The 16,084-nt window shown below is 39.3% G+C and overlaps 1 protein-coding gene across 1 annotated transcript in view; it reads left to right on the top strand.

Moving 5' to 3' along the window:
• The first annotated feature begins 2,987 nt into the window (after positions 1-2,987).
• The window catches only part of LOC104618099 (RNA-binding Raly-like protein), a 38,082-nt gene continuing 24,985 nt past the window's right edge, over positions 2,988-16,084 (top strand). The window contains exons 1-3 of the mRNA XM_010283612.1: positions 2,988-3,049; positions 7,437-7,600; positions 8,256-8,336. Coding sequence (XP_010281914.1) covers positions 2,988-3,049; positions 7,437-7,600; positions 8,256-8,336 — 307 coding nt within the window. The remainder of the gene's footprint in view (positions 3,050-7,436; positions 7,601-8,255; positions 8,337-16,084) is intronic.

Consider the following 16,084-nt stretch of genomic DNA (forward strand, 5'->3'; position numbering starts at 1 on the left):
AAAACCACTGGTTCAGGTGAAAATTAAAGACATGGTAACAGTATCAGACGCTTCTGAAGCAATGAAATATTTTTAAAAGATAACATAAGCAACCCATAAAAATTTACATGTATTCATAGATTACACTGCCATGTGATAACCAGACTTCAAAATGTGCTTCTACTTTTTCCTGCTCTGGTCCCACAGGTAAGCATTAGACCATGTGGGTTGAAACCGTCATTTGCAAAGGTGAAGGAACATAAAGAACTGAGTTCAGTTTCAAGACAGAAGCTACCTGAACAGAGCAAAAAAATGAAATTCTTAGGGGCTGACTGATGTGCAAAACTGCTTTTCTCAAAAGAGAAGTGTTATCCAAGATGTTACACTAAATTTAAATTAAAAAAAAATTATAAGCCACATTTTTCAACAATATGAAAATGTTCTGTATGAAGAATGCTGTGTGACAGGATCTCCTCAGTGATACAGTGACAGAGTGAGAGCAGAAGGTAGAGAAGGAGAGAAACAATCTGTTGCCACATCAGAAACCCTTTCCTGCATTTTCCCTACCCAAAACCTCCACTGCCTGTGACTACCCTCATCTAAGGAACCCATGAGCCTTTCGCAACCACTCAACCCTCTCTCAGGCTTACTGACATTTTTCATTAGCACACTCAGATCTCTGCCTGAGACCTCTCTCCCTCCTGTGCCCCATCAGTGCCACCATTCCCAGCGATGCCTTTGAGCAGTCTCTGTCATGGTAATTGCACAGGAAAAGTAAGTTCAACTCTCTGAAAGCCAAGTGAAGGACCAGCAGTCCTTATGGTGTCCTGTGGGCCAGAGTTGATATGCCACAGAAAAATATAGCTGCCCTTCAGCCCTTCACACCATGCAAAGTGAATTAGTCTTCATCAGCTCATGTTCTTCAACCTTGAAAAACTGAATTTATCTGGTCTTTATGCAAACTAAATTAATGTCACTGCAGGTGAAAGGTTTCATGTGATAGGCCTTTTAAATTCAATCCTTTCTCTTCAAATTTTCTATTATCTTCTACTTAAAAACGCAAATTGAATATTAAGTATGGGCTTATTGCAGCTATTAATCATTTGTCTAAATAAAACCACTAGCAAAATGTGAATAGCTGTAAGTAATATAATAGCTTTGCTACCTACTACCTCTTAGTTCCATGTAGACTGGCTATGGAATGAACGACAAAATAGAAGCTGTCGCATAGTTTAGGAAAATTTTTGCTACTTTTGTGTTAAGATACAGAAACATGATCCCTGTACAAGGTCTAACTCATTATTACTTAATGTTATTTTGCTGCTTCTGCCACACACAGCCTACATGCTGCTGGGTTCTAGTCTTCCAGGGCTGTTGTATTTAATGAGTGTTTCATATAAAATGCATATAGGGCTTTCTTTTCTCAAATAAGTTACCAACAGAACTATGGTTGCCCTTCTCATCTGATGAGTCTCATGACTTTCACTGCTGGTCCACTATTATGTGGGTAGACGGTACTATCGCTAGAGGTTTGGGCACTTGCATCCAAGACAGATGTGGCAGGGGTGGAAATTTTTCCCCAGCCTCCTGCTTCTTTCATTGATGTTTTTGCCAGTTGCAGACAAGGGAAATTGCAAACCCTTAAAATCAAAACACTGGGATTAAATGATGACTGAGGTAATTTAAGTCTGCCAACTTTATTTTTCCCCCCTTTTAAGCGGTCAGTCTCTGAGACTTGGCAAAGGGAAGAAAAGGGGAAAGGGGCATTATGTGATGAGAGAAAACAAACACAAAAACTCCAGAATTCTTGACCCATTCTTCAAATTATGTACTAAAAAAAAATTAAGACATTTTGTTCAATGTTCAAGAGCAGAAATTATCCAAAGTCCATTCCCTGTGAAGACAAACTTCATTAATATGTAGCTACCATCATTCATCTCCCTTTATTTTCTATGTTTTCTTCCGTGCTTGGTCCTTTCTGACTCTCTCCTTTTTACCTTCCTGCTTTCTTATTTAAATCTTCTCCTTTTTTGTGATACTTTCTTCATACCTCTCATCCTTTACTATTCATAATTTTCCTTCTCAGGCAAGTGAAAAACTTAGGGTTTGTGTAGAAAACTAGGTTTCTACTAGTCTTTCATCAGGCAGAGTACAAATCCCTTGTGGCTTTTCCGTGCAGATCATTTATAAGCTCTGGTTCTATTTTTATTGGATATGTGAGATAAATAGACTTCATTGCTATTTCTTCACCATAAAGGTAGAAAGTTCCTAATGCAATGCAAAACTAGGAAGATCAATCTAGGATTGACTTTGCAATTGATGGCTCAAAAATAGTTTTACCCTGGACCTTTGCAATTCCCTACCTATATTTGTTTCCCTTGATGGTGTCTTTCTTTTCCTAGATTGGTATGTATATTCCCTTCTGAACTTGAGAGGAAGGGCGTCTCTGTAACATTATTGTTTCCATCATTCATCTTCCAACCTTTTTTGCTTTCTCTTAAGATGAAAGAAGATTTGGCAAACTCAAGGACCAACAGTCCAATTCTTTTCATGTTTCTCATAAATCAAATTCATTGTCTTATCTGTCTCACCTACTCGCTTATTTACCAATCTTTCATGTATTTAACAGTCCTCCTAGTCCACTGATTATGCTGTTAGCCCAGCAAAGAAGAGGGCTTCAGTAATAGAGCGCTCATTTCATTTGATCACTCAGAGAATTACACTATAATGATCCTCTAGTTACACAGAACTGTCATGCTGTGTTAAATTCTTTCTGTATATACTGTCAACTGTTTACACTGTTCTCCTTGCCTCAGACTTCACATTTCCAAATATACCACAGTGACAGCTGACAAGGGCATTGACAAATACTATGTACAGTGTATGATTGAGGAAAAGAAGTGGAAGGACTTTGAAAAAGGGCTTGGATTATGAGAGTAAGCCAATATTACCACAAATGTTTTAATCAATGTGTATTTTTCTACAAATCAGTTCATTCTTGTTTTTCTATGTTTTTCCACAGTGGTTACGTCTTTGATTATGATTACTACAGAGATGATTTCTACAATCGGTATGTGTGCTTATATTTTTGTATATCTTACACCATTTCTACAGTTTGTTTATAATGTAACCACATAATTTGGTTAGACAGGTCTATTTTGATTTTACATATTATTAATTTCATTTTTTCTTTTGTGTATCAGAAGAAGACTATTTGAATATATCACAAACAGAGAAGATTACCACCGCCAAACGTATGCTCATTAAACATGCTAAACAATGCTATTTTGGACTTCTCCTTCTCCAAGAGCTTTTGGGGCATTTTCTGTGCTGAACAGTTTATTTGCTCAGTGTTTCTTCCTACAGAGTTCTTCCAGGCTTACTGTAACTGGTACATATAGCAGCTGTAAAATTCTCCAGTATGACACTCGTGCCTTTGTCTTTTCATCCATGTGTATGAAGAGATTTAGAATTTCTCCTGAAAAATATGTTTTCCAAGAACATTTAGAAGTCTAGAAGGACCTCGAGGGAAGCAAGACCACACAACAGAAGTGTGGATACCTGAGCAATTGGCTACTTGTGCCTTGAGTACATATGCACAGCCTAGCTCAGCACTGTGTGAATGTATATATTCAGATATAGCAGAATCACCACAACACTGGGTTAAAATGGATGACCACAGACAACCCATCCATGATGCAGCAGTGTTGTGTCCCTGCATTACAGCAGCCTGGTTTAGCATAGGCCAAGTGGATCAGAAGGGAACAAAACCTTGCTCCACCAACCTCTTCTAATCTAAGATTTCTTTTATAGAATCATAGAATCACAGAATAGTTTGGGCTGGAAGGCACCTTTAAAGGTCATCTAGTCCAACCCCCCTGCAATAAGCAGGGACATCTTCAACTACATCAGGTTGCTCAGAGCCCCGTCCAACCTGACCTTGAATGTTGCCAGGGGTGGGGCAGCTGCCACCTCTCTGGGCAACCTGGGCCAGTGTTTCACCACCCTCATTGCAAAAAATGTCTTCCTTATATCTAGTGTGAATCTACCCTCTTTTAGTTTAAAACCATTACCCCTTGTCCTATCACAATAGGCCCTGCTAAAAAGTCTGTCTCCATCTTCCTTATCAGCCCCCTTTAAGCACTGGAAGGCTGCAATAAGGTCTCCCTGGAGCCTTCTCTTCTCCAGGCTGAACAGCCCCAACGCTCTCAGCCTTTCCTCACAGGAGAGGTGCTCCATCCCTCTGATCATTTTGGTGTCCCTCCTCTGGACCCTCTCCAACAGGTCCATGTCTTTCCTGTGCTGAAGGCTCCAGAGTTGGACACAGGACTCCAGGTGGGGTCTTAGCAGAGCAGAGTAGAGGAGCAGAATCACGTCCCTCAGCCTGCTGGCCACGCTGCTTTGGATGCAGCCCAGGATACGGTTGGCCTTCATGTAAAGCAATGGACAATAGCAGGGGAGCAGTTTACACCCCAAAGTTAAGTTACCGTGTGTTATGTACCTTTCTCCTTGGCAATACTGTTGGAAAAATTTAAAACAATGTTTTTTAGTTTTGTTTCTTTCCTGGGGTTGACTCAGCAGCTGGAGCCACTAGTTTTGTTTGTGCATGTAAATGACCATGCTCACTCATCACTTTAACTCTGTCTACAGAGCTAAAAACAGTGAGCTATAAACATATGGAGTAAAAGCCATCAATGCAGTTTAATCCTGCGCGGTCCAGCCTTGACAGGAGGAGCAGCTCATATCGAGTAAAAAGTTAACTTCCATAGGCTTGTGTTTACTTTCCCCAAGTTTTACTGCGCTGAGTTTCATCAATGGATTTGTATGTTTTTAAACAGGGTACTGTTTCTGATTTATGCCACCTGAATATTAAAGTTATGTGTTTTTAGGTTTTTCCCTATTTCTGTATATTATGGGTAGCACAATTGAACATCTTATAATGGTTAGATTTCCACAAACAAAAGAAATACTTATGGGGTATTAAAGGTTGTTTCTGTGGAACCTCATGTCTATCCTGGTGATTGTCTTATGGAAAACTGATGACAGTGAAATGTGTCCATAATCTAGTCAATATTATAATTTTCTGATTTAGAAATCCTTCATGATTGAGACAGCAGAAGTTTTATGGTCGAAAACCCAAATATGATGTTGGCCTCACAAGGCTGGACATGCTGATCTGTTGACATAAAAGCTTAGGAGGCTTAAGGGTCTCTGTTAGATTCAAGTTAATGGAAGTGGAAGATTAAAAGCTCTATATGGTAGGCATGGAAAGGAAAATCCCATGGAAAGTTCAATGTACTATCAACATGTTTATAGGAAATATAAATTAAGAAATATAGTCACGATTCTTTGTATTTCTGAACTCCCAAACTTTCTGAATTTCTGTGCTTTATCTCAAACCGTAGGTCTTGTTTTCTAATATTCATTAATTTTCCAACTTTCCTGAAGGGAGAATACACCTTTCTTGTCTTGACTAAAGCATTGGTGGGGTCAGAAAAGGGCGACAGTAATGGTTAGTGCTGTAAAATAAGATCTGTATGAAGATAGGTTGACAAGATCAAGACTGCACAATTTAGAAGGGTGAGTGAAAGAAAAGATAGTTATATGTACATTAGTGATTATTGGGACAAAGAATTGCTTTAGAACTGAGCATTTCTTTTTATCATTTTTCATATTACAAGCACAAGGAAAACAGGCAGGGTACTTCAAAACGGATAAAAGGAAGCATTTTTTTAAAGAAAGCATGTCATTGAAATATGTAGAACTTGGTGCAACAAAATACCAAGCCCAAAAGCTTTGCATAATTTAAAAAATAAAAGTAAGAATAGTAATATTAGGTAACAGCTCTTTTATATATTTCAAAAAAGGAAGCATAGTTTTGCATTTCACTACATTATCTAAACATGAACTATTGGAAGCTAGAAAAAAATCACCTTTGGAGGAATAATTGCATAATGATATTTTGCATGATAGCTGAGAGTTCTTCTGAAAGATTTTGTTCCAGTAATGTCAACGGGAAACTGTGACTAACCAGCAGATCATCCAATATGATGAGTGACAACAAACAATAATATTTCTGTTAAAAGTCCCAAAAATGTTTTAGTGTTCATCTTCATACACAATTGTTTAGTTCTGCTCACAATGGCTAGAAACTGCTTATCCAAGGCCATGGAGTTCAAGTTCAGTAGCGGTGACAGGATCTCTGTGACACATTTTCTAAGGTAGCTTTGGAAAAGGAGGGAGCTGGTTATATTGTCTGTGGGATTATGGTACAGGTAACATTAAGGATCCTAGAATGTAAGCATTAGGTGTTTACTTGCCAGAAAATGGGCTAGAAGACTTTCTGCTTCCTGTTCAGTGTGCTGTTAGACACTGTGGTGAGTGAATTACTATTTCTTGTGTGTCTGTTTTCAAATATGTATCTATCTGCCCAGCTGGGTGACAGTAGTCAGAATTGTGAAAATTAAACATGCAGTTATAAATTTCCATAATTGCTAGTTGCAAGTATCATTTGAAAGAAACTCAAGAATATTTTGTGAGAATTCTGCTTGTCTCTCTACTTCAGTCTCTAAACTGGAAATCTTAATTTTCTGAACTTTCTTCTCCTGACCTGTCATATTCAGAGCCCATGGCTTTCATGTTCTAAATAGATCTGTAGCTTTGATTATCTTTTCTACTGCCTCTATTTTCTTCTATGCAGGCTAGCTAACTGCTGTTGACAACTGTGTTTTTAGGATTGGGGTATTCTGTTTGGGAAAATTATTTCATTTTGGCTGAGTGTTTTTTATTGAGTGGTAATTCTCTGAATATCTACATACGACAGTGGTTTTGGTTTGAACAAGACTTTTTTTTATTAAGCATGCTTGGATATTTTAGTGATTCTACATGAATCCGTTCTCCAATAAAGAGAATGTATGCTGGAACCTCTTTTCTATGCATTCAGAAGGACATACAGGTCCCTTACTATAAAGACTCTTTTGCTATTTTACAAACTGCAGGATATTTTTTATGGTGATGGTTGGTTTCAGAAAAGTTATTTTCTTTTTCTATCTATAAGGATAGCAGATAGAAAACTAGATTTTAAGCCATGCATGTAATAAAGGAGCTGAAATGTCACCACAGCAAAATGTACTGATGTTAGTTGTGTGCAATGAAATGGTGTGGACCTGTGGAAAGCAGGTTATGGATTTTCCATACTTCAAATAATAGAGTGCCATAATGTATCCCTCATTTAAATTATGCAAAAAATCTGAGCTATGCACTGGCCTGTGACTGAAATCTGAATATGACACTTAATGTGCATAGGTCCTTGAAATCTAATTTGACTGTGATATAAAATGATTACAGTTTCAAAGGGCAATTTTCTCAGAGATAACATGAAAATTTAATTGACAGGGATTCCATGACATGAAATCACAGAAGGTTTTATGGAGTCCAGCTGACTTAATCTTTTCTAGGTTGTTTGATTACCATGGCCGTGTCCCCCCACCACCCCGTGCAGTGATTCCACTGAAGCGTCCTCGTGTGGCTGTGACAACAACTCGTAGAGGCAAAGGGGTTTTCTCCATGAAAGGAGCATCACGATCCACCTCAAGTGGGGCTTCTTCCTCAGGATCCAAATGTGAGTTGCTTATATCAGTTGGATATTATTGAAACAATGATCCTAGTCATTTCTGCAAGAAGACAGCTTCCATTATGTAGCTCTGTTGTAGTCATTTCCTACCCTCAGTCTTTAGCTTCAAAAACTGATTTGATTGCCAAAGCTGACATGCCTTTCCTGAAAGAGCACACTGATGTAACTGTTGAAAGAAATCCCTTCCACAACACTTGACCTACAGATCACTCCCTTGGCCTCAGAAGACGCCTGTTTAAAATCTCCTATCATCCTGACTGCTTATGCACCATGAGGTCTTGTGAACAGCTAACAATAAAGCAAAGCTGATAGTCTTGTTATAGACAGAAGAACACTGATTTCTGTCGAGACTTGTGGGTTGTATATGAGATGGTGGAGGGTGGGTTGGGGGAGGTGGGGGAGGTTGGGTTGTGTGTACTTTTTTTGCCTGATTCCTTTGAGGGTAGAAAGAGGCAAAGTGCCTTTGACCATTCTAAAGGGAGTCCAGAACAGGACTGGCAGCTTGGGGTTATTCAACCCTTCTTTAGTGAGTTGGCCTTAGAAGAGCTGATGAACAATAGGCATTTCCTCCTCCACACTCACCAAGCTCCCCACCCCATAATATGTCCTGAGAACTTCATCTTCCTCTTCATGCATCTTTCAGCACCCACCTGTCTTCCCCTGCCCCTTATGTGGAGTGATACTGTCCTTGGAAGCGTCACTGGAAGAGGAAGAGAAAGATCAGGTAGGGATCAGATATTAGCAAGAATGGAGGGACTGCAATAAGACACTTGCAGTACCAGACTGGCCAACAAACCATCATGATGTCTTACACACAACCATAAAATAAGTGAATACAACAACAGTACATCTTACTGGAAAAGGGGTTAATTTTCATTAAACTAAATGAAAATTTAATGAAACATGAGCCAGTTATGTACTCTGCTTGAATAACATATCTAGATCTCACACACTAGCATCTAACAAAGAAGATGGACATCTAGCAAGCCACTAGGATCCATTTTTGATCCTATTGTTTAAACTAATGGTTTCAGAGACTTTGAAAGAAAACATGTAATAAACATGCATGTGATTGAAAGAATGGAAATATGATAAACAGCGCTAAAGATAATGTACACTGAGGAACAGGGACCTCACATCACTCCTTGGAAAGGATGACGTTCTGAGAAAGAGAGGCTCTGTTGTCTGTACAGTGGAATCACACACAAGTCTCCAGTGAAATAATTGGCTAGATGTCCATAACCAATAATGGGAGCTTTGATATCTAGCGCATGGGAAGACATCTAAATTTAGGTGTCATATTATGATGCTCACTCACACCCTAAGAGTATGTCTGGGAGTAGCAATACTTCCTTTGTTCTCTGGAGGATGAACATGAGTCTAGATCATTTTCATGCACATTTTGAACTAATCCACTTGTCCATAGCTTTTTTCTTTCCTCAATACTTTAAGTAATGAATTATGATTCCTTATATTAATTTAAAAGAAAGCGTACAGCTTGAGATCTTTACTTTACTAGGCTTAGAATTTAAGTTATTTTGTTAGCTTTCTCCAGCCCTTGAGTCTTTGGGTTTTCACACAGTGAATCAAAGCTTTAGTAAGTATATACACTTACAGATTCATTCACTAGGTCTCCTTTGTTCATAGTTTGCTGTTGTCTTATTCATATGAAAAGTTACTAGGATCAGTGCATTCAATTCACTAATTGTCCTAAAGTGTGGTCTAATAAGAATGGGCTTCTTGGACTCACTTTGCCTTGAGAAGATTAATTATTTTCAGATAAGTTTTTTTATATGTATTTCTTGTTGTCCGGAACAAGAATAACTCCAAAATTCTTCTAGAGAGCTGAGGACCTTAGTATATCCCAATAGCTGTCAAGGAAATAACTCACCCAGAAATTTGGATTTTTTCATTGTAGTGAATGGGACAGAGCATATTACATTAACGTATAGATACCTGTTCCTCAGAATAATCACCAAATTTGCTTTATTATTTATTCTGCAGTTCAGAAAATGTTTCATAGTACCATGTCAGTACTTAAGTAATGCACAATGTAGATTACAGGATTCAACCCTAGTGCAAGAACCCATAGCCACTTGCTATAACTCCAAAATACTGACTGCTTAACATGGCAAATGTTGCAGAACCTGAGAATTATTCAATGGAAGTGCAATCAGGAATGTAGAGATCCTAACAGGCAGTGTTAAACCTCTGTGAAAGTATCCTTTCAATGTATTCAGGTGTGATATGAATTCTAAAAATGTCAGTCTTACAGCCCCAGGTGACAAGATCATCTTTGGATGCAGCTCTTGAACACTGAAGGGAGAGCTGCAAGACGCATCACTAAAAACGTGGGCCAATGTTTTGACCCCTGCTGGGTTTCCACCCTCAGTTCTTTACAATGAAAATTGGAACACAACTGCAGAGACTATTCATCATGCTGGAATAAATTGCAGAAAATATTCTTTCTGCATGCAGCACACCTTCAGAAGGAGTCAGACACACAGTATACAGACTTTCATCCTTTGTTTCCCCATAGAATTACTTCCCTTTTTGTCAAGTCCAACCAACCCAGCATAAAGGTAGAAACGTGATTTTTTCAACTTGGACAGGAATGTAATCAGCTTATTGTAAGATGTTTATCAGAGAAATAACCAAGCCATTCCCTTAGGGGCTTCAAGTTGGAAAGTAGAGAATGTGTGTTTTGTGGCTTCTTTTGCCATTTTATTGGAAAAGTTGGTTATATTAAATTGTGGGATGAAGCAATTTAATATTTTGTTGCCCCTTACTCTACACTGCTAATCTGAACCCCTTGAACTAATTCACTGTTGATTCTAATTTTGATTTATACTAGTTAAATAAAGGTTTTCTTCAATAAAGAGAAATATAGTTTGTGGGAAGGAAGATTTTTTGCATTTTAATGAAATTCAAGACTATACAACAGTTTAATCGCAAATTCAGAACTATGTCAAAATGGTATTGCCTCTGCTTGAAAGCTTTCACCCCCAAATAGCAAAACACTCATGAGATCACATCCCCTGATAGACATTTCAGATTTAAGTAGAAACTTCATAGGCATAACTCTTCTTATAGCTGTTCTCCACACTCAGACTGGATCCAGAAAATGAACCCATACATGCAGTATTAAACACCAGAACACAGGGGACCCCTCAGTGAAATTACCAGGATTAAAGGGACTCACTTCTGAAAACCAGCAACCTAAGGACAGAAGTTTGATGTGGCACACGGCAAAGATGTTTTAAAAACAACACAAAAAATGCCTTGCTCACTGATGAGTACATCTGCAAAAATAACGTCTGCACTCCCGTGCAGTAAATTCTTGTTCTACCAAGAAGTGGCAATATGTGTTCTAAGTTTTCTTCAAAAACACAAAATAAATTAGAAAGATTTGATTTATTTCCTGAAACTATGATTTTTCATGGATCATTGTCAATATTTTGTTTTCTTTTTAACTCCAAAGAGTAGAAAAAAATAAACCAACCTTTCCACATTATCGGAAGTCACTCACAAAATGAAACACGTTGGTGTGGAAAGTACACACAGTAGTTCCTCATGTTAATGGTATGAAGCAGCAGATGCAGATTGCTATTTAGAACTGAGAAAAACTCACTTTTTCTGACAATATAAAAACTGAAGCTCTCAGAGTATGCACTTTCATTTCACACATCTGAAAACAGGAGGAAAACACTAATCAAATTTTTTATACCCTGTGTGCTTGAGATTAAGGAGTAGACACTTAAGATGTTACAACATGTACTGAATTATGCCTTTAAATTAATTCATCTTGACTCGTATAGTTTATCTTTATCTTCATCAGCTAACCCATTTTTCAGTGAAATCTAAAGTGATATTATATGATAAAATATTTTATAGTAAACACGAAGGGCTTAGATAAAAATACATGAGATTGCTTTCCAAAGAAATATGAATCATGTTTTGTGGATGAATCAACTTGTGGTTATGGTAAAAAATGTTTCACAAATACAGCTGTAATTCAACAGTAGAACTTTCATTTCTAAAAATGTGATTAACCTCAATTTTAAATCATTTATCTTGAGCTGGATGCAGTTTGTCTTCTTAGGTGCTAGGTGCTTCAATGAAAGATGCATTCTGGAAGGCCCTCGTATTCCTGGCAGTGGGCTGGAAAGGGTCACTGAACCTAATTCCTCACTGTTACAGAATCACAGAATCACTAGGTTGGAAAGGACCTTCAAGATCAAATCCAACCATTAACCCAACGCCACCATGTCCACTAAGCCATATCCTGAAGCGCCACATCCACACGTTTTTTGAACACTTCCAGTGATGGTGACTCCACCACCGACCGGGGCAGCCTGTTCCAATGCCTGACCACCCTCTCAGTGAAGAAATTTTTCCTAATATCCAATCTAAACCTCCCCTGGTGCAACTTGAGGCCATTTCCTCTCATCCTACAACTAATTAGTTGGGAAAAGAGACCAACACCCACCTCAATACAACCCCCTTTCAGGTAGTTGTAGAGAGTGATAAGGTCTCCCCTCAGCCTCCTCTTCTCCAGGCTAAACAACCACAGTTCCCTCAGCCGTTCCTTGTAAGACTTGTGCTCCAGACCCCTCACCAGCTTCGTTGCCCTTCTCTGGACACACTCCAGCACCTCAACGTCCTTCTTGTAGTGATGGGCCCAAAACTGAACACAGGATTCAAGGTGCGGCCTCACCAGTGCTGAGTACAGGGGCACGATCACTTCCCTACTCCTGCTGGCCACACTATTCCTGATACAGGCCAGGACGCTGTTGGCCGCCTTGGCCACCTGGGCACTGCCGGCTCATATTCAGCCAGCCATCAACCAGCACCCCCAGGTCCTTTCCGCCAGGCAGCTCTCCAGCCACTCCTCTCCAAGCCTGTAGTGTTGCCTGAGGTTGCTGTGGCCAAAGTGCAGGACCCTGCACTTGGCCTTATTAAACCTCATACAGTTGACCTCGGCCCATCGATCGAACCTGTCCAGATCCCTTCTGCAGAGCCCTCCTACCCTCCAGCAGATCAACACTCCCACCCAACTTGGTGTCACCTGCAAACTTACCGAGGGAACATTCAATCCCCTCATCCAGGTCATCGATAAAGATATTGAATAAGACCGGCCCCAGAACCGATCCCTGGGGAACACCGCTTGTGACCGGCCGCCAGCCAGATTTGACGCCATAAAGTGGTGTTAAATGACATGCAAGTAGCTGCATCACCTAATCCTTTAAGCTCCATCTTAAAGCTAGTTAGAGTTTGGTTTTTACCTGTGTCTGTTTTTTCTATTTTCCATCTTAAATTTGTTTCTCATTTGTTCATATTTGTTGTGCCAAAGTTGTTTCAGCCTAGAAGTGTTATTTCCTTTTCCGTTCTTTCTTCTTGGGCAAAGAAACAAAACTCTTCTGTCACTCCACAGGCTTTCCATTCTTGTAGTCATCTTCATGGCCTTTCTCCCTGCGTACCTGCTGTAATTCAGTGGTTCAACCTGTATATGTTATTCCAGATGAGCTCTCACCAGGTCCTTGTACAATGGCATTGTACTTCACCATCTTTAGCAATACATCATTTGAAACATCCTAGTGCCGCCTTTTCTTTCTCATGGCAGCCTTATAGTGATGGCCTATTGTCAACCTGAGATTACAGCTACAAACAAGGATAATTGTATCACTGTCTTTTTCCACTGATGAGCTTCCATGTTAAGAGCAGGATTTCTGCTCTTAGTCAATCACATGTAGGACTTTTTTTAGTGCAATTGCGTTTAATCTTTTTTTTACTGTAGCACTCCTTAAAATGACCTGACAACTTCCATTCCAGTTCACTCTGAATAGATGATACCTTTCAATTTCATGTCAGCAACAAATTTCATTTGTTTATTTAATTTTTTGCATCAAGGTTGTTGAACGTATTTAGCCGTTTTTGTGCCAGTGTTTGAGGAATTTCATTAGTGATTTCTTTCCCTTTCAATACATGCATTTCTATCACCTGGTGGCCTTTGCTTATCTGCTAATAGGAAAAAAAACCCAAACAATAAGCTACAGTAACAGTAAGCTACTTTGTTTTCCTGTTCTATTACTCAAAAGCAGATGAACAGGTATTTTGGACACATGCAGCTCTGGTTTCATGTTTATCAACTGCTTTATTTCTTGTCTGAGATCCATTTAAAAAGAAAAATTTATGGAGTTTTAAAGGAGAATTTATAGTCTCAACGCAGGACACCCGAAGTACAGTATTTACAGTCTTTACATTTTGTCTCTACCGTAACACTGTGCTTAAAAAGCCTAAATTTCTTCCTAAGCTCTATACCACAGAATCACATAATCACAGAATGGCTGAGGTTAGAAAGGACCTCTGGAGCTCATCTGGTCCAACTGCCCTGCTCAAGCAGGGTCACCTATAGCAGGTTTCCCAGGACTATGTCCAGACAGCTTTTGAATATCTCCAAGGCCTCCACAACCTTTCTAGGTTGCCTGTGCAAGTGTTTGACCATCCTCACAGAAAAAAAATTTCATGTGTTTTAATTTGTGCCAGTGGTCTTTGACTTCTTAGTGGGCACTACTGAGAAGAGTCCAGCTTTGTCTTCTTCATTCTCCCAGAACTGGACACAGTACTGCAGATATGGCCTCACCAGTGCTGAATAGAGGGGAAGGATCATCTCCCTCACAACACTTCTCCTAATGCAGCCCAGGGTATTGTTGGCTTTCTTTTTCACAAGGGTCTATTGCTGGCTCGTGTTCAGCTTGTTGTCCATCAGGACCCTTCATAATTTGTCTTTAGTAATCACTGCTTACTACAGAAATACCCAGGACAATATAACTGAGAGTGGAATTACTCTAGGAGATTGATTTTGAAGATTTGTACAATTCCCTGCAAATTAAGACGATAAGCAACTCAGATAACTACAACATCGCAATGTTTGAATAATGGTGGAAATGTGGAACTTCTTTTGCAGATTTGTTGAAAATCTTTCCCCTTTTTTCTTCCAGTCCTTTTTAGTGTTAACTTGAAGTGATTGACTGTAAGACTGAATCTCTTATTCAATGACCATATTAAATGTGAATGATAAATTGCAGATTCAGTGACCAAAGTTTAAGCAAATAGTTTTCGCATAGTGGAACCTTGCAAGAGAGCAATAAAGCTCCTCAGTCATTTACAGCATCTTTTTGCTTACTTTTGAATACCCACTGTTGTGTCTGTGGTCCCTCCGATGCAGTCTTCTTCCCAAACAGATTTCTCAGTGAGGCACCACAGGGAAGCCCCTGTGAAGCAGTTTGAACAGTTTGAAGAGAGTTGAACAGTAACCCTACCTATGTGCCTGCTTCCTCACCAAACTCAGAAGTGCAAATGTTTTCTGCTTTGCTTTCTAGACCAAGAAGAAATATCATTAGGTCCTTGTGGTGTCGCTTCTGAATTTTGACTTTTTAGCCTTGGCAAGCCTGCTGTTTACCAGTCAAGGGAGCACCTCTAATCCAACAGCATGGCTGCACAGGGTCTGTTGACAGCTGGCTTCATAGCAGGTTGCTGCAGACACTTAACATTTCCCGTCGGACAGATTCACACCATTTTGCCCTGGAATCTGCACCACCTTGCTACTCCAGCCCAGACCAATCACTGTCCCCAGGGAAGCGGCAACCTTCTAAATATACAGTTGTCAGAGTGTTAAGATTTTGTTACAGATCTGGAGGACTAGACAATGACCCTTTATTTCTCTATGAACATTTTAAGGCCTTGGTCTATAAATATACTGACTAATTCTATCAAATACTGTATAGTATATAAGGGTCTAGCCCAAAGGTTACTTTTAAGCTTTTTTATCTAAGGCCTATCATTCATTCAATATGAGATCAGAGGTTTCAGCCTATGATAGTGTGAGATATGCAATTTGTCAATATAAGCATGTGATTAAACAAGTTCATTACCACATACAGAAACCTACTGCCTTTAGCCGACCTGTTATAACTATAATGCACATGACCCAAAGATAAAAAGTCTTGGTTCCAACCTCAGTGAATGTGCTCCAAGTTTGCAATAAGGCTGATTTATAAGCAAACACATACTCATTTACTACCACTGAAGCAGGCAGTAACTTGCCTGCACACTTCATCATCTGATTTTGACTAAATAAAAAATACCCATAAGACATCATGCCACGAGACCCTTTGGACAAAATGGGAACTTATCCTTCTCTGTGGCAGAACAACCCTTTTCCAAGGCTCACTAAGGGCCCTCCCATTGCTCCACAGTCAATCATCCCAAAGTCTGCACATCCTGCTTCAGCTGATAAGGATGGAAGACTAATACTGCTCAGTGCTTTTCCATTGCCAGTCCCTCACAGTTTAAGGTGATAGTCCATTTCTTCCTACAAGAATTCTAAGAGTGACAGCTGTGTTATCTACTCTTGATCTATATAAATGTCTTTATTCTCCCATGCTAGCACAGGGTTCCCATTTTTTCCTC

Source organism: Phaethon lepturus, unplaced genomic scaffold (genome assembly GCF_000687285.1).
Source record: "Phaethon lepturus isolate BGI_N335 unplaced genomic scaffold, ASM68728v1 scaffold4883, whole genome shotgun sequence".
Lineage (NCBI taxonomy): Eukaryota > Metazoa > Chordata > Aves > Phaethontiformes > Phaethontidae > Phaethon > Phaethon lepturus.